Consider the following 27,683-nt stretch of genomic DNA (forward strand, 5'->3'; position numbering starts at 1 on the left):
TACTTGATTTAAAAACGAACATGACACTATTTAAAATTCATTATGTTATCTAAGGCAATATCGCACAGTAATATTACTATCGAATTAGTAATAATGACAGCATTGGTACTTGCGATTCCCAAGGGATGTTGTGAGATATTTACATAAATAAACATTGATAAAAATTAAAATGTAGCTATTTTCAAACCATTCGCACCGAGTGTATCATCGAGAACTGTATACAAAGATCAAAGTGGTTAGAAAATGGTTCTGTTAGAGGTAAGTACCACAATCTAATTTACTAGATGAAAAAAAAAAAAAAAATTAAATATATTACGTTTATATATATATTAAGAATTTTAGACAATAAATTTATTTAAGGACAAAAAATACAATATATCACATTTCTATGATTAAACTAATAAAATTAAACATGTATAGTGTTACCAATATATATTAGAATATTAGCTGGTGATGATTTTAAATAATTTTGGAAACTTTATTAACTACAAACATTATTTTAATTTCTTGTATATTTCAAATTAATTCTAAAATTTAAGAATTTTAACAAATAGGAATATTCTACTAATTTGTTTAATACTTTTTGTAGAAATTTATTATTTAAGTAATTTATTCTCATTTATTGAATTTTACTAAAATAAGTTTGTATAGCCTTATAATGGAATGTTTAAAATAATCAACATTAAATTTAAAACATAAAAATCTTAGAAAACGGTTTTGGAATGCTTTAAAATGAATAATGGTCAAATTATTATTAAGCTAGATAAGAAAGGAATCTACTTAATAATATCTAACAATACAAAATATAATGTATTAAAAGCATCAAGAATATAAAAATTTCATATGCGAAGATAAATCCTAATTTTTTAAAAGCTTATTTATCCACGGACATAATATATTGGTAGTGAGGGTTGAACTTCTCACTGCTCTACATTCTAAAAGCTATCTGCATCTCCTCCCACATAAATTTTCTAATTACACCAATGCTATCTATTTAAGCTAAAACAGAATTTATCAATTTTATTTTACATAGGTACATTTATATAAATTTTTGTATCAATAATAATATATATATTAAACTATTTTTAATCAAGTCTGTAAACAATTGCAATAAACAGTATCATTGCATATACTATGATTTATTAACCATACCACCACCACTTTTTTCGTTAAATAATAATTTAAAAAAAGAAAATGCGTAGATAAAATTTAATTTATTTTTATAATCTATTGTAAATATAAAGTTAATTGAAAAAAAATTATTCCCAAGAATAAATTTAAGGGGTAATCTTGGAATTTTAAATATAATCCTCTTATTATTATTATTTTACTATTAAATGAAAAATGGTCTAAATAAAATATTAATTGTTTAATAACCAGTATTACTTTTTAAGATTTCATCATTTGAAGATTTACAAAAGATATGGACAGGTTACTATTTAGCAACAGTTTATTTTTACCATAACAGATAAGAAATCTACGTTCAGAACACCATAGTATATAACTAAAAATTATAGCAATTTAAAATGTAATAATTCAATACTAGTTATTAACCAGTCAAAATATAATTTAGACCATTATCCATTTAACAAAAATAAGTAATAAGTTCCAATTTAACTATTGAAAGTTATTCCTAAAATATACCCTTAGGAATAATTTTTTCTTACAATAAACTTTACATTTAGAATGGTTTATAAAATAAAATTTTAATCTATATATTTTTATATGATTTTATGAAAATCATTATTAAATAAAAAAATGAGGGTTGTATACTTAATAAATCCCCCTATAAAGCGATTTAAAATTTCATGAAATAAAAGAAATTGAAATATTTCAAGTAAAAATTAATTATTTATTAATTATTAATTATGGACACTAAAGTTTTTATTTTAAACTTAAATATTTGTATCAATTGGTTCTATAATCTTCTATTGATATATACAAAACATTAAATTTCTGAAATTTTTACTTAAAAATTTTTAATATTAAAATTATGTTATACATATTTTCATATTATTTGAAATCATAGAGCATATACACCTTAGGGGCGTAATAATTTTATACCTTTTTACTGAAAATAATTCTTAAGTAAAATTACATAGAATTTCTGTAACTAAATATTTAATTTAGAAAGCTTGTAAACTTCCTTAATATAATATATTATATTATATAACATGATATATTATGTTTCCTAGAATTCTACTTGACCTTCAGCTGACTTCAAGCCTATTTTGTAGTCAATCAAATTAAAATCATTTTAGTCCTAAAAAACTTAAATTATACTTATATTCCAGTTACGAAGTAATAAAAAACTTCTTCATTAAAATATCTCGTTAGTAACAAAGATCACAAAGATAGACATTAATGATCTTACAATTGCCCATTAAAATAACAAATATAGAGGAGAGCGAGGGAAAACAATCTTCTTCTGAAAAAATAGTAGTTATGTGTACAAACTTTTTTTGAAAGTATAAAAAATATATTAACCAAAAAATGACGAAATTTTACAAAATAATTTAAATGAACACATATGTTTGTTTTAAATTACACATACATTTTTTCCAAGAATATTATAATATTGACGTTTTAACTAGAACATAAATAAATATATATGTATAAATTTATTTTTTGCTATAGCTAAGAAAAACATCACGAATAAAAGTTACTTGAAATTTTAGGTCTTATTCAAATTTTAGATGTATTAGGTGGAAATTTTTTAATAAAAATGAAATGGAGAAAGTTGGTTTTTTTCGTTAATTGTTTATAAAATTTTTACATGTAGAAGCTATAAAAATTCATTATAATACAATTTTATGAAATATTTCAACATAAGTTGATAAATTTTAAAATTTAATTTTTCTTTTGAAATACTTCAGACTTATATCGCTAAATATACATAAATCAATTAGTGTTATAAGCAGAAAAACAGACATATGTAAAATATCTACTATTTTATATACTGATACATTTATCTTTTTTTATTCATATAAAATTAAGAATCTTGTTTGGTTATTGTCAACAATATTTTTTCATCTCACTAATGATTTGTAATTTTAATTCATTAACACAGCAAAAAACAAATAATAAATAACATCCTTTAATCAGCAACGGACATGTTTATGTGATAACATAAAATTCATTATCACCAGACACCAGATCACTCTTATGAACAGAGATACTGTTAAATCAAACTTCAGCTGAAATGTTAACCATATGTCACTTGACAAAATTAAATTCTATTTGGTTAGTTAATTTTCGAGTTCAGAAAATTGAAATTGAAGAACTTTTTTCAAAAGCATAACGAAGAAAGTTATTATAATTAAATTAAAAAAATAGCATTTAGCAAAGCTTAAAGATTTATAATGGTAATTGTTAAAATAATACCATAAATTCATTTTTTCTTCTCAATAATTAATAATTAGTGATGTTACGAACCTTGATTTTTAGGGTTGAACCGAACTTTGAATTTTTCGATTAATCTAGATCAGTTATTATTTAAATAGTAAAAATACATTCAATCAAAATCAAAAGAAAATTGTAAACTCCAAATAAATGACCCTTCCGAAATTTTACATTTGTAACTATGTCAAATATGAAATTCTTATATTTATTTAACAAAGTTAAGTTTGATTATTTTTAATTTAAGTTCGATTTTGAGTAGAACTCAACGATTTGAACTTTACTGTTATTAATATTCTACGTTATATAATTTTCAAAAAAAAATTGTTCCTATCCACCTTTTTTCCCCTTAAAATTGTTTCAACTTTTATATTTTAAATAGAACATATATGTCAAACTATAAAATAATTTTATAAGATATCAGTATTTTTATAATAAGATGGGAAGAGCAGTATGGTTTATTAAAGCTTAGATTAAAAATAAATAGCCCGTGCCTCACCTCCACATTATATATTAAAGGTTAAATAGTAACTTTTAATATTCTGGTCTAAATGTTATTATAATCAATCAGTTATTTTCTTAAAATTTTATCAACTTTAAATCAAAACATTTGTATTTTTGGAAGTTATTAACTCTTTAATATAATGATTGTATGTGAAGTGTTATTTTTTTTTTTTATCTCTAGATATTTATAATGTTATTTAAAAAACATAGGATACTTTTAACTTTTATAAAGAAAAAAATTTTCTATGTTTTTCACTTTTAAAGAAATGCGTAAATCATAATTAAACAATCGCTGTGTATTCTTAGTTTATTGAAACCATTATACTGCGCTTTGGTTAGATTTCATATGGATTCCCTGTTTGGAGTCATATATTATATTATATAAGGTGTTCAATAAGTAAAGAAACGAGTTTCTATTGTTCTCATTGTTTGTAACAACTGACCTGATTTCTTATTTTTTGAATATTCTGTATATTGATTTATAAAACGCGTTTAGAATTGCTTCTCAAAATGTATAATCTTACATCATAAGAGTTAATAATACCTTTATTTGTTATCAATTGCAATCACATTTGTTATTTAAGTGATTTAACTAATTATAAATAAAAATATTTAGTGCAATATTATTCCTTTATTCAAAAATTAATATGATTTTATCACTTATTCTCATCCCTCATCAATATCATTAGAATAGTATTGTTTAAGATTTACTTTGCAAATACTATTAAAAATTTAAAGTTTATTTTTTCTAAATACATTTTCTAGAAATTATTAAGATTTTAATAATTGTATGAGTGCTTAATACCTAATTCATTTTTCATGTCTCAAAAATTGGCGATTTTCAATTATGCAAGTTGTCATAATGAAAAAGTAATATATCCTAAGATGAATTAATGTTTAGAGGTTGTAAGCAACTAATTTGTGACCTTATTGATTACCGGACAGTCTAAATCGTGAAATTAGAGACGTGTACAAATAATAATTACGTGTGAAGATAAAATTTGGTGAAAGAACATGTTTTTTTTATGTCCTTTTACTTATAATCCTGAAGACGCTATAGAATTACAATTGGTAATACTTATTGGAAAATAAACTTAGCAGAGTCACTTTTCCGTAATTCCACTTACAATGAAAATTATACACATAAACATGTTTATATAACGACCACATCGAACCGCTGGACATATTTTCGAAACACCTGGGGGTACATAATCGCGTACATTAGTTCTTTTAAATTCCTAGTACTAGATTTTAAAATTAATTACAAAATTGGGATGTATTAAATAATTATAAGCTTGTCACACGATATCTTATGAATTCATGGTATTTTACTACACTTGCAAATTTTGAGTTAAGTGGTACGGAATTGTAATTTTGATTTGATCATAATATACAGGACCCTGTATTTTACAATGTGGAAGATAGAGTTGAACGCATCCACGACGAAATTTATTATGTGTATATGATACAATTAAAAGGAGGTAGTTATAAATATTTCTTCCTCCCCATCGAAAAATTCTGACACACATCTTATTCTAAAATAACTTTATCTAAAGCAAGGCATTTATAGAGACTAATTTTTTTGAGGGTCTTAATCAATATATCTGTTTGTGTCCTAAAAATATCCTTAGTAGGGTATACTAATTGTCCACAAGTATGTATTGTCATAATATTTACCGATTAATTTTAAGTCGCTAAAAGCAAATTAATTTTTTTTTTTTTAAGTCGATCTTTAAAATTGTCAAGTGTTTTATGGTTATGACGTAGTGAAAAGTTTTACAAATGTGATATTTAAAATGAAAATTACCATTATTGCTTTTTATTTATTTGATTTTCAAATTTAAGTAAAATATTTTTATAAGCCACTTTTTTTTTAGGAATTTTGGATTGATAATCCGAACGAAACATTTTGGGATGATCCCACAATGTATGTGGATGATCCAGGATTAGACAATCTTTTATCAATTACTACAGATGAACTGTTGTACACAGACAATGAAGAAACACTAAGTGATATATTACAAGATCCAGAAGAGATTCATTTCAATAAAGCAGAAAAGTTACCTTTGACCTGTTTATACCCTAATTGTGACAAATCATACGCTAAACCTTCACACCTTAAGGTATAATTATTTAGTCTATACATGGCTAAATAACAATGACTTATTCAAATAAAAATTTGTTTTTACCATCTTGAAAGTTTATAATCAGATACTTAAAACATAAAAAAACGGTTGCACAAGGGGGACGCGGCACAGTGTGGACGTGGCATAGTTGAGATAAGCATAGATGATTTCTGACAGTGATTAATATCACTATCATAAGAAAGAAAGATGTAAATCTGTAGATAGTGTTTAATTATGAGAAATTTATGGATTATTCTAAAAGCAAAATTAACTCCTATTTTCTTTATAATTTCAAGTAGTTCTATGATTTGTAATAATAAATGTCTATTTTAGAATTACAAATAGTATGAAATTGATGTTTAATAATTTAATATTATAATTTTTACGGAGAAATTATAAAAAATTAAATAGCACTTTTATGGCAAACGTATATACAAATTGAAGGACTTGATACAAAACTTTTCAAAAAATAATTCATTGTTAATTATATATAAATGGTATGGAAGGAATTTTCATCAATCAAAAATTTGGTTTAGTTAAGTATATATTGGTCTATGATCATTAAAAAATATTTCATATTAGTGATATGAATTTACTATCTAAATCAGTATAAACATTTTTATTTAAGTGATCTATAACGATCAAAATGTAAAAAAAAAAACTTTTCTGATAAATTTACTGTTAATTGTAATTAAAAATTTCCTGACTGCATATTAATCTTAACAATTTCATTTTTTTCTATTTAATAATGTCATTTTCAAACTTGCAAGTTGATTTAAAAGTTATGGTGATAAATTAATTTTTTTTTTTTATTATAAACTTTCACTTTAAAGGACGAAATAAAGTAGATTAAAAATTAACATATTAAATTTCAAAATCAATAATAATTTTAAACAATTCAATATAACAATTATGTAGTACATAATTTTATATTATATTTTTGAATCTAAGAATTACTAATCTGGATATAATTAAGGAAATAGTTGATGTTGCTTTTGTAATTATCTACCAATGTCTTAGAATTAAACATTATCTACAGATTTGCATCGAAGCGTTTCTTATGATAGTGATTTTAATCACTGTCAGATTAAATCTATACTGGACCCTACTATGCCACGTCCCCACTGTGCCGCGATCCCCATGTTGCTGGGTTTTTGTACATCAAGCTTATGGGACAAATTCATTTTATTTTAGAACAAAATGTTGAATCAAATTTTACTTTTACAAAATAAAGATTTTTAATTTTTGCAATGAACAAATCAAAATCTCAAGTATTACTTCCTAACAGAATTAGGAACAGAAATTTTTTTATTTTTCGAAAAGTTTTACGATATCTAGTACCTTAGTTGACCAGTATTGGAATTTTTTCGAGAATATATGTTAATAATAGCAGAAACTGAAACTATTATGTAATTGCTTTAAAACCTAAAATTAACCAATATATTATTTTTCAATTAATTTTTGGTTTTTAAACTATTTAAAGTTAAATTTTAAAGTTAATTTTTAAAGTTAAGATTTCAAAAAGCAGTCTCAGAATATTTTTGATTTATGTTACCATTTTTTCAACATATACTAAATCAAAATTCTATATAGATGTACAAATGTACTAGATCTCAGAAAAATTGCCAAAATCCAAAATTATATCAACTTCTAGCCCCGATTTTATTTGATAATCAATTAATAATGTGTTATATTAACCTTTTATTTCATATACAGGTACATATGCGAAGGCATAGTGGAGAAAAACCCTATTGTTGCATGTGGCCAGGATGTACCTGGAGGTTCTCAAGATCTGACGAACTTTCCAGACATTGTCGTTCCCATTCTGGAATTAAACCGTATAGTTGCAATTTATGTGAAAAACGATTCTCCAGGTCTGATCATTTAGCTAAACACTCTAGGGTACATCGGAAAAAAACATCTAATAACGGTCGTCGAAGACAAATGCCAGATATTTGTAATTCTAAATAGCAAATACAAATTCAAGAAAAAACTTGAAACAAAAGTAATACTAAAATAAAAATAAAAACTCGCAATGTTTCAAATTTAAATCATTTTATATTTGTTTTTTTTTCACAATCACGCAAATATTAATTTTACAATCTAAGAAAAACTTAATAATTACTATAACTTATATTTAAAATGCAACAACGCCAAATTGATCAAACCCAATAAAACAAAACAAAATAAACAAGAAACCTTATAGTATGAGACATGAATTTTAAAACAATATACAAAAATTTTTGTTTTCATTTACCTTAAAACTTATAATTTTTTATTAACCAATTAAAAGCCGGGATAGAAAATAAATAAATAATAAAAAAAAAAAAAGTCAAAGTGATTAAACTATAAATACAATAATATTACGGCAAGACTTAAAATCTAAAGCCTTCTACATAACAATGATCAGTCACAATTAATAATACAAGACACCGGGTGATACATAAAAGTTTAGTTAATTTGATGTAAAGATCACTCTTTATTCTTTGATTACCTAAACATTGTTACCCGCTTATTTTATGGGAACCAGAGGAGGAGCCAGCAGTCTCAATTGTAACATTTAAACGATAGATACTTAATACATCGTTATTTTTTACTATACGTATTATTTTTATCTCAATTTATTCACTTCGTTATTACCATTAGATATTACTTTTCGTAAATATTTATTAATAATTATAATTAAGCAGACAATATTAATAATTTACATAGTTAATCTTATATTTAAACCTTAAAATTTAATTTAATTTTCTTGAGAAAAATTTAAACATTAAATAAAATCAAAGTTTAGATTATATTTTTAAATTTGACTTTCTCTGATAGATATAACTTAAAAAAAATTGCCTTATTTAATTAAACATAACCAAACTAATCTTAACCACAGAATTAATAATAATTAAACTATTAACTATTAAATATATTAATATTACATTACAATAACACTTATTCCTTCCTAAATATAATATTAATGATCCTACCAATGATTTATTATTATTAATTTAGGATCCGACTAGGATTCAATTATTCAGCATACACATACAATTTTAACGACAATGCATAATTCAATGACAAAAATATTAGCATGGATTCCCGTTTACCGTGCCAGTGGCTATGGTATATATAAATAAAAAATTTAAAGTATCTGCAATTATTAAAACAGAACAAGTCTATCAAAATGATGAAAATATGATGACTGTATAGTAGAATTTTTGTATGATATTCTTAGTTTCAATTTTTCTTATTTAATTACAATAAAATATAATTTTCTTATTATTTTCTCAGTTTTTTTAAAAAATAAATAACCGAGCGCACATAGTGTCCGGGGAAGACACCAATGAGCTAAATATCACATTAGAACATACATATTATTTAATCCAGACAAAGGCGCTTTGGCATAACCAAGTCTTACTCTTTAGTGTTACTTATGGGACAGAATATAAAAATACCCCTGTAAAATTTGAACAGTCGTATGTATATACAATTTATTTTGTTCAAGTTAACCCAGAAAAAACCTAATTAAATTTTATTATAAATCCAAGTTAAATACTTTTTTTTAATTAAATTTTTTTAGAAATTAATAAAATTATCTAAAAATTAAACAAAGTTTAGATTGATTTCATAACTACATGGCAACATCAATTTTTTAGTTTTTAACATACAATTCTAAGGGGAAAATATTTACAAAACTAATTTTTAAATTAATACAAAAACAATATTTTTAAAAATTCTTATTAATTTCTTGAATAAAATTAATTACTATTTAGTTCCACTTAACACACTTATAACACACATAAAAAAGTATGTTATAAGTTCACTATCTTTGGGAATATCGGAGCAGATGTTCAAAACATTTCACAATTGATACAAATCAAAATTATATACACATTTACATTACTTTAATTAATAATCTCATAATAAAATATTGTTTAATTAAGATTAAAGCTAGGAAAACTAAATGAAAACTTTATTGATCATACAAAATCCATTGAAGATTAGATAATTTTAATAAAAACAACAAAACTATTGATTAGATTATAAGAGTTGATAGGAAAATGAAAATGTAAGATAGATATAATGGAATGTATAACATTTTCTCATTCATTTGAAACTTATAAACCACACATTTCATATAAATATATACAGTTTTAACCTATAAAATGGTAACCAAAACAATATCTCTATGGGAGTCAATCTGTAAACCTAAGATCAATTGAAAAAAAATTGCTTACTACACTGACATAGCCTAAAATTAATAAAAATAATGTTAAATAAATAAAAATTAGATAAAAAAAATAATAATAATAATAGCGTTGTTTTAATATTATAACAAAAAAATATAATTTATTTTAAATAAAAGAGAAAAATTAACACATATTATAGTTTATTATAATCAGATATCCATTAAAAAATCTCTAATTATATGATGAATTATTTTTTAAGTCTTAAAAAATATATTTAAACAAATAAATAAAATGTGAAATCAATAATAATTAATAAAACAATTTAAATGAGGCCATGTAAACTTGACAAAAATATTAAAATATGACCACATAAAATAAAAAATAATTTAGAAAAAAAAAGAAAGTTATAAATTAATAGATTTGTTTAAAGTTGTTTAGAAGTGACTATTTGAGTTTATTTAAACTCATTTAAAATTTTCCAAAACAGTTATCACAGAAAAAGAAAATAATTTACTAAAAAAAGTAAAATCATATTAATAATTCAGTCGTACAGATATAAACGGGTTACACTATGGGTTCGGATGGGAAAGCAATTATGATAATTTGTTATACAATGTATATATAACAAGTACATCTTAATTTAAAATCTTATCTTAAAATTAATAGTAACTTAATATATTAATTCTAATATTACTTTTTAAAGAATTAAAAATTATTTTTAACTTATATACCATTAAAAATATTTATTATTGTAATCGAATTATCGTTACAGTCCACATTAATATTTTTTTTAAATTGGTGATTTACACCTAGAGGCACATTTTTTTTTTCATAAACAATTATGTGTAACTATTATACACTTCTAGGTTGTTCTTTGAATGAGAAAACAAAAAACATCAATCCTCATAAAATAATTCTTAATTTTTTATAGAAAAAGAAAAACATTAAAATTTATAATTAAATCACTTAAACAATATAAATAATTTCGAAATAATAATAAAAAAAAGGGAAATTAAAATTAAATAATAATTAAATTTAATTGTTTTAAATAAAACTTTAAAAATATGAAAACAATTAATCTTACAATAATTTCTATCATATTAAGATGACTTAAATTTTTTTTCTTTATTGCTGCAAACTTAGCCGACATTAAGCCGAATGTCAAATGTAACACATTAGCTACTGAACATGATTAATCGAAAATTATGCTATTTATTATTCAGCAAACAATTTTTGCATCTAATAAAAATTTATTCCATTTCATTTACCTATCATTTAATAATTATTACACTAAAATCTTGGTTTAAAAAGAAATGATAATTTAAATGTAAACTTTGTTTATACATAAATTATTTAGTCTGAGTAAAACAAGATTTTTACTGTAAAAATTATTTAAGATTAAATTAGTTAATTGAAATGGTATGCCTGCACAAATTTAAAATTGTTATGAAGTCCAAGAATCAACTGGTTGTCATAGAAGAAAAATAAATAGCACAGCATTCAAATAAAAAATTATAACTACATTCATAAATTATGAGGAGATGACACAACATATAAAACTTTCGAGACGAAAAATTACAGATCACAAAAAATATTTAGATAAATTTGTAATGAACTAAATCTGATTTAATAAATATTGAAAATCAAATATTCTGTTCAGAAAACAACTAGCATTTCCTTACAGAATAAAATTAATTTTTTACATTTTTTTAAACAATTAGTTCTATGAATAATTTTTATATATATTTTTTAGAACAATACAAATTTATCTAAATTTTTAACGACCAAAAAATTTTAACTAAAAATAAAACAAAACAAAACATTAGTTTTGGGACACAATTATATAGGGAATTTCAGTATTCAGCGGTCAGAACTGTTCAACGTAGTTACTTTTCATTTTTATTTGTGTGAATAATGTTGATAAGAGTCATCTGGTGATGCAGTTGTAGATGGATGTTCTTCAGCTGGTATTGGAACAGTATGAATTATATTTGGTGCAGTACTAGCAAAATATGGGTAACCCGGATGAGGGCCAGCTACATACTAAAAAAATGATGGAAATATTAACACTTATTATATTTTTGATATAAACACTTTAAAACTTACAGATCCATTACCAATCTGTAAAGCTGACATATGAGTAGCCAGTTGGGGTATCACAGAACCATATTGTACTGCACTAGGATCTGGCTGTTGAATCATCTGGCAACATACAGGAGTCTTAAACAAACCATTTATAAAATTTTATTTCTATGTTTAACCCGTGTGATAGAAATTTAAAATTTATATATTATAACATTTATTTTTACAAAAAATCTATTTAATACAATATTGGACAGAACAATTATCATAAAACTTAAATACAAATAACTCATAGTTTTATGAAAATTCATAAACCGACTGCAAATGTACTAATATAAAAAAATCTTATCTTAAATTGTTTATTAATGTATATATAAGATTAGTAACTTAAATATAAAATTTAAGTGATTATAAAATTGAGTGGTTATAATATGAAACATGTATAAAGTGTTTAATAAATAGAAGATTCCAACTGCCCAAAAAAATTGACCTATTTGTATATTTATTGATGGCCTGTATATTATAACTGTAACTTAAATAAATACAAATAATACCGATGTTTCTTTTAGAAGTAGCGACTCAATTTTTTTTAAATAATTTTTTTTTTGGTTTTAATAAGTTACAAATATTGCCATGCGCAACAAATAATACAGTAACTCAAAAAATTGGACATTGAAATTATGAGAGATTTGGATTTAGGTTTTACTCTTTTTATAATAACTTTCATCAAAATATCAAAAATTTGGTTTGAATCGTAATTAAACTACTACGAAAATTGATAAATATTGAGTGTATTGGAGAATATATTTTATTTTTAATCTCCTAAAAACTAAAAAAAATTATTTACTCCCTTATTTGTTGCGCATATTGATATGTATTTCCATTTATTTAATATAAAACATTTTTTAAGTTCATTCCTTAAGTCTTATAATTAATTTTTTTTAAAGGCAACATACATATTTAACTAAATCATGTTATTAAGAAAATGACTGATCAATAACAATTCTTGGACCAGTATTTTAGAAATTTTTAAAAGGGTGACTGTAGGTAATTGTAAATAAGTTTGATATTTTAAATAAAAAAAACAAACATAAATTTAACAATTTTTAAGCTTATTAAAAAAAAATTAAATCAAAAATGATATTGATTGAATGCTGTTCACTTCAATTTGTTTAAAATTAATCTATGATATTTATTTTTGAATAAAATAAAATATAAGTAATACAGAAACTAAAGTTATAAATTGCAAGTTAAAAGACTTAAAAGTGAAACAAAATGTTATTTTTTAACTAACTTTAACGAGTTAAACTAATAAATAACTTAAATATATTTAATTTAAAAATTTTAACATCATAACTACTAATTCATATTATTCCAACGTAGTGGTGCAATCGTAAAAACTTGAAGAAAACTTAAAATGAACATATGATATAATTTATAAACAAAATACATAGATTTTACTGTATATCCAAAAATATTTTCACCTTCCTTGAATATAAGTGTTTAAGAAACATCCCTTTTTATAAAGCTATAATAGGCCAAAAATGCGAGAAAAACAATGAAACATTAAGATGTTTAAAAAAAATTTTGCATCCAGTATTCATATATGTATGATTTTGTTACAAATTCAAATAAGTCTAGTACAAAGAATGGTGTAGACATAATAATGGATGAGGAGATGAAAAATAAAGTAGTAGAAGTAGCTCGGAAAAGTGACAGAATTAGTCGTAAAATTGATATTCGAGGAAAATGTGCTGAATGTAATAAGTGCCTATGCAACACAAGTAGGATGTGATGAAATAGACAAGGAAGTGTTTTGGTGAGAGATGGATGCGGTGATAGGTGGAGATGTGAATGGACATGTAGGTAATGAGAGGAGAGGATATGAAAGAGTACACGGAGGCTTTGGTTTTAGTGGGAAGAATAAAGCTGGAGAAAGAATCCTGAATTTTGCAGTATTGTATGATCTTGCTGTGGTTAATACTTATTTTAGAAAGAGGGAAGAACATTATATAACTTATAAGAGTGGGAGGAATAGATCACAGATTGATTATCTGTGGAATGAAATGATGCGAGTAAAAGATTGTAAGTTATACCAGGCGAGAGTGTAACTACACAACTAGACTGATGGTAATGGAGTTGTGATGTACCGGAAAGAGAATATACAAAAATAGAAGGAACAAAAAAAAAAATCGAAGATCAGGTGGTGGAAATTGAAAGAGGAAAATGAAAAAGAGTCTGTTAAGACAGTAAAACAGAGAACGGTGTGGAATATCGAGGGAGACATAAATGATGTGTGGAATATATTTGCTAGTTGTATAAAGAATACTGCAAAGGAGATTGCTGGCGAGAGTAGGAATAGAATGCCAGGAAACAAGGAAACATGGTGGTGGGATGAAGACGTTCAAAAAATCATCGAAAGTAAGAAAAAACAATTCAAAGTATGGCAGAAGAGCAAAAGGAGAGAAGATAGGATGAAGTATAAATACTTGTGCAAAGAAGCCAAGTGTGCAGTAAGTAAGGAAAATTTTAAAAGTATGACGAGCTGTACAATATGTTAGGAACAAAGGAAGGTGAGAAAGAAATCTATAGACTTGCAAAAGTAAAAGAGAAAAGGTCTAAAGATTATCCTTATATAAGGTATATAAAAAGTGTTGATAAAAGGGTACTCTCGAGTGATGATGATGTGAAAAAAGGTGGAAATAATATTTTGAAAAATTACTGAATAAGGAGTAAAGAAGGGAAAAGAAGAAAAAGCTGTGTATGGTATTTATAAGATTTGGAGAAAGCGTATGATAGAATACCGAGAGAGGTTTAAAAGTACATTAAAATAATAGAGGATATGTATGGTGGCACTTGTACCAGGGTAAAAAGTGTGGGAGGAGTAACAGAAGGTTTTCGGGTAAAAGTAGGGGTGCAACAAGGTTCTACTTTAAGTCTTTACTTATATCTAGTGATGGGAAATATCGAATAGAAACTATCGAACTATTCGATAGTCATTCAAAAAATATTTGAATAGTAAAAATATTCGATAGTTTATGCTAAAAATAAACTATTCGGTTGTATAAACACAATTTGAATATACGATAGTTTAAAATATTTGAAAATGCCCATCACCAATTTTTACTATTATTAATTGTATAATAAATTATTTATAAGTATTCGTTAATTATCATCTTATTATAATTAAGTATACTTAATAAAAATTTTAGGTAAAACTAATCGAATATTTTTTAAAACCATTCGGTAGCCCATTCGAATAGTTTTTAAAACTATTCGATAGTTTATGCTAAAAATAAACTATTCGATAGTTTAAAATATTCGAAAATGCTCATCACTACTTATATCCTTTAGTGATGGATGAAATTACTAGAGAAATATAAGGAGAAGCGCCATGGTGCATGTTGTTTGCTGACGATATAGTGTTAATAGGAGAAAAAAGGGAGGAAATTAATCAAAGGCTAGAGATGTGGAGATCAGCTTTTGAAGATAAGGGTTAAAGAATAAGTAGAAGTAAGACAGCGTATATAGAGTACGAATTTGACAAAAGAGAACACGAGGTAGGTGAAATGAGGAGATCAGTGACAATAGGTGAGGACGTGATTGGAGAGGTGGAAAGTTTTAAGTATTTAGGGTCAGTTGTGCAAATGAGCAGTGGTATTGATGAGGACGCAAGACACAGGATTAAGTACGAGCGGTTGAAGTGGGGAGAAGCATCTGGTGTTTTATGCGATAAAAGAATTCCTATGTGGCTGAAAGGTAAATTCTACAAGACTGTAGTGAGACCAGCCATGATATATGGTTCAGAGTGTTAGGTGGTTGATAAAAAAGTAGAGCAGAGATGAGAATGCTTAGATGGATGAGTGGAGTGACTAGAGAAGGAGTATAGGTGTAGCGTCAATTGTGGATAAGATGAGAGAAAATAGACTTAGATGGTTTGGTCGTTTTATGAGGAGAGAAGAATAGGAAGTTGTAAGAACAGTTATAGAAATGAATGTTGAAGAAAGAAAAAGTAGAGGAAGACCAAAAAAGAGATGGAAGGAAGTTATTGAAAGCGATATGAGGACAGCTGATGTGAGCGTTGAGAATGTGGGAGATCGTGTCAAGTGGAAATTTAGGATAAGGGAAGCCGACCCCAAGTAATTGGGATTAAGGCAAAAAAAAGAAGAAGGAAGTTCTAGCAAAATAGAATAAAACTTGCATCTTCATAACAATAACATTATTATGAATTTTAATTATTATTCATATATAAGAATAATTAATTAATCTAATATTAATCAAACTAATGACATCAAATTCTATCTATTATCAATGTTAAATTAAAACATTTCATTTATTACTTTATTATCTTAACTTACATCTAATTGAGCCAGGTGATGTGGTGGGGCTGGTTGCATTACATATTGTGGTAACCACGTGGAAGCTGGAATTGAATAACCATGAGCAGGAAGCGCTTGAGTTGCATAGTGACGCCCAACATACTGTGCTAAACTGGCTGGTAACACATGGGTAGTTGCAGCAGTAGTTAAGCCATTGTGAGCAGCATCATACCCCACATGAGAACCCTGCAACATATAGTGCTGTACCGGAAATCGCACACATCCGCCATTCTGTTACACAACAACAATTAAATACAAATAATTTATCACACAAAATTCACAATTAAAAATAAAATAAAAAATAAGAGATAATAAATAGCAACTACTATAGTTAATGCAGTAATAATTCATCACAAAATAACTAATTACTTTTAACTATAACTTACAATAATATAAAAATTATACGACCAATTGCAATACTACATTGATTTATTTCTTAAAATTAAACTAAGGATATGAATATGTTTACAAAGGATATCAAATCACAATATATAATTTACAACATGATAAAATCAAATTTTTTATTTAATTAATGGTATTGATAGTAGAGTTTATTACTTCTAAATATTTTAAGACAACTTTTAAGAGCAAAAAAATAAGTACGCAAAGTAAAATTTGATATCCTATTTTTCTAGAAAAAATAAAATCAGACATTAAATTCATGAGTACTTAGTGTTTTGATAAGAAATTCCTTTAGCTGAACTACTAAATATTATGACCAATAAATACATCAAATTTAAAATCCATACCTCATTTTCTCTCCATAAACGAGAATCTGATCTATAGTTTGTATTTCTCTTCTTTTGACCGCTATCTGCAAACTTAACAAGCAAAGGTTCTTTAGAACCAGGTAAAGGATTACCATTGAACATCTGGATAATTTGTTCACATTTTTCTTTAGAATCCATTCTGCGAAAAAATAAAAATAAAATAGTATTTTAAAGTATAATAATATTAATTAATAAAAATAATCACAATAAATACTATTGTTTATTAACAAATTAAATTCTAAGTATAAGTACATCAATTTGAATACATATATTTACCTGGCAAAGCCTACACCTTTACTGGTCATATTAGTGTCACGTAGTATTCGAGTAGATACCACTTGCCCAAATTTAGATAGTAAAGTATCTAAATCATTTTCTTTGAAATTTGGAGGCAGGTTAGCAATATACAAGTTTGTTGGATCTTGTTCTTGCTGCTAATCATATAAAAAACTCAATTTAAAATTTAGATATAATTTAATATAAAAAAAAATTATTCTCCAGTCAAACAGTAATTTTCGTGTAAAATTTAAAAAGTATAGGCCTGCATTTTATTAATTGTAACCTGTTTCATGGCTGTACCTAAATTCTTTTACTTCTTGAAACCTATATTTTCACTTGAATTTCAAAATAAATGTTTTGATTTCTTTAAATGTATTTCACTGAAATACGGTTTATAAAAATGTCCGAAAAATAATTAAACAATAATAATAACTGTAAAATAAGTGTAACAATTATATTACACATACACAAAAGCAAAAGACATTATAATGCTGATCTACAGCTTATTAAAAAGTTAACAATATTAACAGCACATAAAACAAAATCTAACAGAGGAAGTAAGACATTTTTTTAATAAAATCTATAGGTGCAGTCAAAATATATTTTGACTTGTTGTATTGATATATATATATATATATTTGTGGATACCATTTATGTCTAGATGGCACCACTTCCAGAGTCTGGAAGCAGATAGTGGTATCATTTAGCATTATAAGAAGGGAAAATTAAATTAAGTCTTGAGTTGGCTAAGACGTGTTTTTGTGTGTGAATAAATATATAAGTTATTTTTGTTTGTGAATATTTAACAATGCTTTTGTGTGTGATTAAATATATATATATTAAGTAATAGTATTGTGTCTTTGCTCTTTCCTATAGTTGCCTGTTGTACTTTATATATATATATATATATTTATTCAACTTAAAGAAACACATTTTACTTATAATTCATCCGAAACACACATAAGCCTCACTCACTTATTACAGAGTTTTATTTTAACTAATACAAAGAACGTGTTTGCTATGTTAGACACGCATACATAACTGGATATCGAATATAGCCATTGGTACAATGCAAAAACACAAAGACAAAAAAAAGTAGTCACAAGTATCATTAAAGCACACAGAAAATTAGTTAAGCAAAAACCGACAAACTATTTGAAAAAGACAGCTACAATAAATAATTCATTTTTTAATTGTACATTATTTTTATCTATTTGTTATAATCATTCACCCTTTTCGATAATTAAATTGTTTTATATTTTTGCCCTAGAAGTTCTATATAAAAAAAAAAAAATATTGCTTGTAATTTAAATTATGAGAAAATACTACGGTCATTTTTTAACCACTTTAATACATTAAATATCAATCATAAATTAATTTTTTCTGTATGCTAACTTTCATAAATACTAAAATTCATCATTACAATATAAACAGAAAAATTAAAGTGTTTTTTATTCTTAATTAAATATAATAATAATACCAAGTAAATAATATACTTGATCATTACAACTGCAGATTTTACCTAAATATGTAATAAAAAATAAAGAATTGTTGTTTTTAAATAAATCAAATATGATGATAAAAAATCTAGAGGCAAATCAAGATATATTTTCAAGAATGTATTAACATCAGTTGCCAGTTTCATGTAACTAGTTGGAGATATCTAGCCATGTTTGCAAATATAAAATATCACTAATATATATATATATATTAATATATGATAAAAACAATAATAACGTTTAAATTCAGATGAGTTGGCACAATTTGATATAAAAAAAGATACACAAACTGGTTAAACCTCCGATTCAACCAAAATAATTATTTAAATAACCAGTAAACCATTCAATAGGTATTATATAGGTATTCACACACTCATTGATTAAATATAAATAGATAGCACGCAATAAAAAATTTCGGCAACGTTATTTTTTAACTCTGCCCGTAAGTATCTATTAGATAGCGTTAGTATCGCGTTGTTTATTAGTCAAAAAAAAATTATAAGCCAATCAAATTTGACGATAAGAACACTATCTATTAGCTTTATTTGTGGTCCAAAAAAGCATTATCAAAATTTATATTCGTGATTTATCCATTTGTATTTAATTAACGACACAATAAAATTCATGACGCAGTAAAAATATGGAAAATAATGTCAGACGCTATACGAAGAGTGAAAGAGAATGAAAGTTGTAATACTGTTTGACAGCGAAAAAAGTATAAGTATAATCCATGCAACAAACGTACAGTGGCCGCTCTACGCTGAACTGGAATACCCACTTTAGCCATTTGGGCTTGTACACCTTTTGCCTGAAGACCTTTGACAGCAGCATCAGCGCACGTGCCTGATTCGAAGTCAACAAATCCGTAACCTGTAAAAATAAAAATATAAAAAAATTATAATAAAAAAATTAATTACTTATTCAAAAAGCCAAGTATTCAGGTTTGTGGTACGTAGTAACATTAAAATGTTAAGTAGTATAAATATGAACATTACTAAAGAAATTTTGTTTCAATTTCAGGAATTAGAAAAAAATAAAATCAAAATTTTAAAAATAATACATATCATAATCAAATATTCAGTTTGTAATTGAGAAAAAAGATAACACATTATTTTTAAGAATCACAATAGAATAAGTATATACTCCAGAAAAAATAATTGTCAATTTTATATTGGTATATCCTGAATACATGTTTTATTTGATTAAAAAACTAGTTTCGTACACTTGTTGGTGTTCTTGTCTAATATCGCTTTGGTTGAAATAATGTTTCCGTATCTGGAAATAAAAAAAGTTAAATAAATTTGAATTGTGTAAAAAGATAAGGATTATTCTATTACATTACATAAGTATGTAATATGTTTAATGATGAAGGTGGGAGAAATTTTCACAGTAATCAGTAGGTGGGTGGTTATGACAGTATATCCTGTTTTATATTTAAACATGTTATCGAAAAGGGCGAACAAGGTTCAAAAAAGCGGGTATACAATATAACGATGTATAAACCAATGAAATAAATATATATTTTAATAATATACATTTACAGGAATAAAATACTGATAGTAATATAATATAATACATATAATAAAATGTATATCAATATAGATAATTCGTTAATACAGATTAAATTGAGATCTGTACAATGTTCACATTAAACTAATGACAAATTATTTTTGACTATTTTTTAAACATAATATATATATGACAATTCTTCTTTTTCAATGTCTTCTTTTTTTTAAGTTGACGTATAAGTAATGTATTAATATTTCAACAATAAAATTATTTTTCTTAAATACTTTGTAAAGAACGATAATAATTTCTTGACAAGTTCAAATAGGCAAAACATTTATAAAAAAAAATGTTTTTTTTTATTGTGTTAAGTTAAATCTGTAAACTGAAAGTTTACAACTTTGGCAACTTTTGCTAATAGAAATATGAATTATTGTAAACGGGGTGGGTAAATGTCGATTACTTATGTCTTTAAATCACCATAATCGGGCAGGACAATCGGCAATGTAATGTAAACTATTTTATTTTTAATAAATCATAACATTTTTTTTGAACTTATAAGTTAAAAGAAAGGTAATGTTTGTTATTATGACCTGAAGTTTTATTATGTTTTTTTTAATTAAAGAAAATTAATATAATTCATAGATTATTGTACAAAAAAAGCCTTTTGAATTTGTAAGAGAACTTTTTAAAAACTTTTCAGAGTGGCTTTGGGTTCTTCATAGATTCCTAATTTATGAAAAATGAAAGTTTAAAATATATTAACTCATTATTCATTAGTAAGAAAATGTATCTAAAAAAAATAATTTACATTGTATAACAAACTGAAAGCCATATTATGTCGCTGATTATTTACTAGTAATTTTTTTCCAACTAAACTAATAGATATAAAAACTAAAACGAATAAAAATAATTACTAGGTAATAATAGAGTGGACGAATGAATATTTTTAATACCATTTCAATGAACTCGATTATACAAGAACTTAAATTAACTTACAATTGATAACCTTCTCGATGGCTAACAATTTAGTTTACATAGCCACAATAAACTATCATGACTCACTCATCAAGCAGCTAAGATATAATACTAACCTACAACAATATTTTAATGCTCTATAAATTTCTAACATATGGTAAACGCAAATATAAATATAGAGTTAATTTCAAAATATTAAAAAAAGATTTAAATATAAATAAGCCAAAATCGATAATGCTGAATTACAATAATTGATGTTTACTGTCATTGTTTTTTAAACATATTTTATATCAACTATAAAATAATAAGTTTTTAGTTCACTCAACTGGATCATCGCATTATAATTTACATCTATGTATTCAAATTAATGTGTTTATACTCAATTGTAAGAATAATGTTTTTAAAGTTGAGATCATCAGTTATTAAACATTATTTAGAACTATAATGATTTCGACATTATAGAAGAGCTATAATGATAGTTTGAGATCAAAAACTGAAGACATTCGAGTCCAGCCCGTCTTAATACATTTTTAAAAATCAAACAATTATATAGTACCAATAATGTAAGTAAATAAAATTAATAGTTTTACTATGACATTCAATAATAATTATGTGCCCATGAGACAAAAAATAACAAGTGAAAGAATACAATAAAATTTTGCTCCAGTAAATACTTATAATTAACTAAATATATTTATTATATAGATATAGCAACTAAAATTTTATTCAGGACGGCTATTGGGAAAGTCCTACTTTTTAATAGCATGAATATTAGATATTATAGATATTATAGATATTATATTGGAGTATGGTAGCGTGGTATGGGACCCCCACACGGCTGAAAACGCTCGTCAATTGGAAAGGGTTCAAAATAAATTCCTTTGTTTTGCTGGACGCGCGCTTGATTTGCCTTGTCCGCCTCATGATTATACTCCTGTGGCTAATCATCTAGGTCTTTCCTCCCTATCCTTGAGACGTAATGTTGCGGGTTCTAAATTCCTTAAGGGCTTGCTTGATGGGAAAGTTGAATGTCCCGCGCTATTGTCTCTGGTCCCTTTCAGGGTTCCACAGATCAATACCAGGTCAAATGCGCCGTTCCGTATCACGCAAGCCCCTACAAACTACCTTCTGAACGAACCACTTCGCCGATTACTAAGGTATGCCAATAGTGATCCTAATTTTATGTTGTAATTATGTATAATAATATTTTGTTTTTTTCTATTTATATTTTGATTGTTTTTGTTATTGTATATATATACCACGTTATTTCATATGTTATAAATTGATATTTTGTATTTTTGTTTAGTGATTTTATGTAATACGTATTAAATGTAGTTAATGTAAAACCAACATATATGTATTTAAAAAAGGGTTTATCCCGTAAATTAATAATAAATAAATAAATAAATAAATAGATATTATTTAATATCAATACTCACTGCGAACACATAGCAACTAAATCTTTATCAGTGGTATTCTGACTCAATCCGCGAATATACAAATTTGTTTTTGACAACTGTTGAGCTGGAGTTGCTGATTGACATTCTGAAGACGGTGAACTGGTGGTCGGTTGATTAGATGATTGCAAAGAAGTGCCTCCATTGGTGTTAGAGCTGGAACTACTGTTCGTATTTGCTGGCGAAGACGCTGTAGGAATTCTGTTATTGCTGTTGTACTAAAACGGTTTAAACGTTCAATATTAGTTTTTTTAATAATTAATCAAACTCTTTTGGATTATATACTGCCGGCCAAAATTATTAGATCACACAATAACTTTAAGATTTTTTTCAAATAAGATTTGATATCTTGTTGGTTTATTAAATATTATTATAATATTAACAAACATGATTGCTGTAGATTCAAAGAAAAAATAATTCACCTGCAAAAAATTATCGACAGAAATTTTAATTCGAATTTCTTTGGTGATCTAATAATTTTGGCCGCCAGTATATATATATATATATATTATATAATGTACTATATATGGTATGCATTTACCAAACACATTATTATCCGCATTGATATTTTTAGTAGAAAGTTTAAATAAATTAAAATATGACTAATTAAAAAGTACTAGAAAACAGAAAACAACTGTGTTTAAACTAATAATTTAAATTTACTATGTAACAAAAGATGGAACATTTTTTCGACACTGATATTTCAAAAAAGGGAATATCTGTTTATATAATATCACTTAACTATGCAGTGTTGGCATATTCAACCAATACCATTTATTTTTCTTATCGTAAACACGTCCCAAAGGACAATATCGATTTTTTGTATTTCATTTGGCTTTATTTTTATTTTTTATTTTATAAGTTATCGGTTTAGTTATAAGTAAGTATGTATATTCGATGACGGGAAAACATCTGACTCATAAACTCACTTATTTACACAAAAATAATACAACATCATAAATAAATGTGAGCGCATGTAATTTATACAAACTATTGTAAGGCTAATTAGTAATTTAATTATTCATTAGGTTTTTATTATTAAACACCACTGCAGCGATAATTAATAATGATATTTATAACACAACATCAATAAATATTAATTATTGTAAAAAATAATATAAAAACAATTTTTGAAGACTTTACTACTTCATAAGTTAATAAGATTTAACATTTGTTAGCAATAACAACGCAAATAAGATAATAAATATGATTGATAAATTAATTATAAAAATGCAAAGCAGTTTACATGCAATAAGATGATAAAACTAAAAACTGATTGTATAATATTTAACGTGGGAACATTACTTATTTAATTATGTAACATATTAGTTAATTTTTGTACACTTATTGTTGAATAATTGTTTCTGAACTTGAGAATATTCATAAAAAAATTTTGACTTCAAAAAGCTATTTACTAAGAAAATATTTTATATATAAATAAATAGTTGAGGTAGAAATATTAATAACTTTAAATTGTTATTTTAAGGATAGTAATTACAAGTTATATATGTAATAATTAAAAATAATGTTGTTTAGTAGCATTACATTTTTAAACCCATAGTGGTTCTAAGACTGTGTGTAATTATTGAAATTAACAAATTAGATGGTTGAGTAAAATACAGTTAATGTACGGAAATATTGTGTTATTAGTCTACTTTAAAAAAAAAACTTCATAATTATGATAAAAAGAAACTATAAAATTGGTTGGTACTAACATGCATATTATTTAGATTGTTCAAATTATCGGCTTAGTTTCAGAAAGGATAAAGTTCAGTGTAGTTAAAACAATACGTAACCAAAAATATCGCTGTAACTGAATATGTATTATAGTTTAAATAATTAATGGTAGACCGCATCAACAAAATCATATTGGAAATTTGGTATTGTAATACAATGTTATTTTTCTATTGACCGAATTCCTATTTGATAATTAATCTTAAAGATAGTAAATTTAGTTAACCATTAAAGATAAGTGTAATGTAAAACATTAAAATGTAATGTTTGTATAATTGACGATTAAAATTTTAACCACCAATATTTAATATTGGTAGTTATCATCGACTATCATGTTATCTACGTTCTGTTTACAAATATTTATAATACAATATACGAATTATTAAAATAATAAACAATTTATAAGCCAGCTGGCTAACTTTATTTTATTACTAAGCTAATTTAATTGAGACACAATGGAAATTGATACTTGAGAACTAACAAACTTTTGAAATTAATATTTTGTAAAAATCAACTAAATTATATCAAATTTAACTGTTGGTCCGTCCTTAAATGATTGCACATGTAAAACAACAACTGAACAATTGACCTTCATCAGAACATTGGGACACCAGCAGTGTTGGGAATAGATACCCAAGTCATTTAAATTAGATATAGATATATGAATAAAATGTCATCTGGATAAGATAAAGATATTTGAGGATAATTTTTAAAAATGTATACACGTATAAATTCTAAGGGTAATTGTCAGAAGACAAATGGGAACCTATGATTATTTTATTACTGTTAAATGCAGAATTTGTTAAATCTAATTTTGACGGGTCAATATAAGATTACTTTTTGAGTTAATACAATTTATAATTAAAGGCGAGAAGAGTTCACAACGTAAAATAATTCTTATGGTTAAAGTAGAACGTAACTAAACACTACCCAACTTCTCACTTTTTTTTTTATCTTTAAATGTTAGTATATTAAAACATAATGTCACAAAACTGATTATCTGTTAGTAAACATTTTATTCTAATAATAAAATTATAAAAAAGGTAGGATTTATTCAAATCCTACCTTTTGAAAATAATTTTTTTTGCAATTAACTTGATATTTACTATGGTTAAATACAAATAAATAACATTTAATCAGACATTAGAGCAAAACATTATACATTTTTTGATAAAATTGGCTGATTTTCAAGTGTTTTGCACAATAAAGCAATATCTGTATCATTTATTTAATTTAAATCAAATTGATAGTTTCTTTAATACTATATATAGTTGAAAAAAAGAAACGTCTTCCGACGATTTGTCCTATATGATTAATCGGTCTCTTAAATCAAAAATCATGTAATTTTTGGTAAAAATGAAAATTTAATTTTTAATTTGTTTCTAATACGCAATGAGTTGTTTTATAATAATGATTTTAATCGTTGTCAGATATGTTAAAAAGATGCCTCAAATACCGACTGCATTTAACTTTTTTAAACTAGATGATGTCGTTTTAAACTCGTTTGATGTAATGACAATGTTATTATTCAGTTTTTTTCATAATTAAAATTATACACATCTGAGTATATAACCAACACCCCTGACCCAAATATTATATATAAGTTTGCACATATTAAATCACAAAATAATTATGATCATAATAACAGTTATTATGATACTTACTATTGTTATGATAACAGAATTTTATTTTAGGACAAACAATGATTTTTATCCTTGATTAAATAATGTAAGGTAAGTTACGATTATCAACTAACTTGCTGAACAAGAAACATTAATTAAAGTATAAAATATTCAAGGTATATATTTGTGACATTTTATAAAAGTTGATTCATATAAATGATGTCAGTTCTTATTCAAGAACAAAATGGTATGAAGAAATATTTCAGTAAAACAATCCGTTACTTCCGGAGAAATTTTCTTTTAATTAATAATAATAATGTCCAGCGCAGTGTTCTGTAAAAAACATCTATTGCATTTTATTCATATTATAATGGAAACAATTAACTATTAAAAAATTTAATTAGAAGTTGGATAACTTAAGCATTAAAAAATAGGATATTGCATAAATTTTTTACTGTGTACCTCATACTATACAAATGGGTTCAAACCATTGAACCGTTTTAGAATAAAATATTTTCAATTCATAACTATGACCAGCTACTAAACTGAGAACCATTCCATAATTAATTACTTATTATAGAAAAATAAAGCAACACACAAATATTTTTATTATAAAATCTAAAAAACTAGATTTATGAGTTATAAAAAAAATAACAAGAATGAACAATTGGGAATCTTATTTAGATAACATATTTTTTCTGAATACACTGAGAAATTATTGATATCAAACATATTACTGTTATCATAACAAAGATGAAACAAAACAGCTAATAAAATAATTTGTAAGTTAAACCTTATTTTTTTTTGTTACTTAAATTAAGATATTTTATTAGATACAAAACAAGACACCAACTAAGCATTTAAAATTAATTTGTATTCTTTTAATTCGCTTACCACTCGATTTCCCTTAACATAATTTTTCTGGCATTTATTATAAACATTTATAAAGTAATTCACTCTTATCATAATCAACATAATTAATCGAAAAATAAAATTAAACATTTTTTTATTTGTTTCTTTTAGTTTAATATTTCTCTCAATTTGTCAACTTTAATATCTCAAAACATTTCTCGGCCTAAATTCTATCCAACCAAGGTGTATAAATGTTAAAAACTTCTGAAATACTTGCCCAAAAGATGTTATCGAATAGTCATTTTTTTAATTACA

General features: G+C 24.9%; 2 protein-coding genes and 1 long non-coding RNA gene across 16 annotated transcripts in view; 2 read left to right on the forward strand and 1 right to left on the reverse strand.

Moving 5' to 3' along the window:
* Nucleotides 1–151: 151 nt before the first annotated feature.
* Nucleotides 152–8,360, forward strand: LOC126899171 (Krueppel-like factor 15). Its single transcript, XM_050673772.1, has 3 exons — nucleotides 152–258; nucleotides 5,781–6,026; nucleotides 7,746–8,360. Exons 1-3 carry the CDS (start codon nucleotides 244–246, stop codon nucleotides 7,998–8,000), a joined length of 516 nt encoding a protein of 171 aa, XP_050529729.1. The 5' UTR covers nucleotides 152–243; the 3' UTR covers nucleotides 8,001–8,360.
* LOC126899141 (protein alan shepard) overlaps nucleotides 8,068–27,683 on the reverse strand; it is a 57,853-nt gene continuing 38,237 nt past the window's right edge. For 7 of the 14 annotated variants that reach the window (XM_050673717.1, XM_050673716.1, XM_050673721.1 and 4 more), the window contains 8 exons: nucleotides 23,143–23,378; nucleotides 20,442–20,494; nucleotides 19,965–20,089; nucleotides 17,718–17,875; nucleotides 17,421–17,580; nucleotides 16,651–16,902; nucleotides 12,317–12,430; nucleotides 8,068–12,253 (listed from right to left, as the gene is read on the reverse strand). In XM_050673717.1, the coding sequence (XP_050529674.1) occupies nucleotides 12,110–12,253; nucleotides 12,317–12,430; nucleotides 16,651–16,902; nucleotides 17,421–17,580; nucleotides 17,718–17,875; nucleotides 19,965–20,089; nucleotides 20,442–20,494; nucleotides 23,143–23,378 (1,242 nt within the window). In that variant the 3' untranslated portion in view covers nucleotides 8,068–12,109. Of the gene's footprint in view, nucleotides 12,254–12,316; nucleotides 12,431–16,650; nucleotides 16,903–17,420; nucleotides 17,581–17,717; nucleotides 17,876–19,964; nucleotides 20,090–20,441; nucleotides 20,495–23,142; nucleotides 23,379–23,701; nucleotides 23,860–27,683 lie in introns of those variants that run through there. The other 7 variants (XM_050673729.1, XM_050673724.1, XM_050673723.1 and 4 more) reach the window with 7 other exon arrangements.
* On the forward strand, nucleotides 15,429–16,093 carry LOC126899190 (uncharacterized). The gene is made up of 2 exons (XR_007702513.1): nucleotides 15,429–15,761; nucleotides 15,904–16,093. It is a non-coding gene; the product is annotated as an uncharacterized LOC126899190 (long non-coding RNA).

Source organism: Daktulosphaira vitifoliae, unplaced genomic scaffold (genome assembly GCF_025091365.1).
Source record: "Daktulosphaira vitifoliae isolate Bord-2020 unplaced genomic scaffold, ASM2509136v1 Scaffold_2, whole genome shotgun sequence".
NCBI classification, from domain to species: domain Eukaryota; kingdom Metazoa; phylum Arthropoda; class Insecta; order Hemiptera; family Phylloxeridae; genus Daktulosphaira; species Daktulosphaira vitifoliae.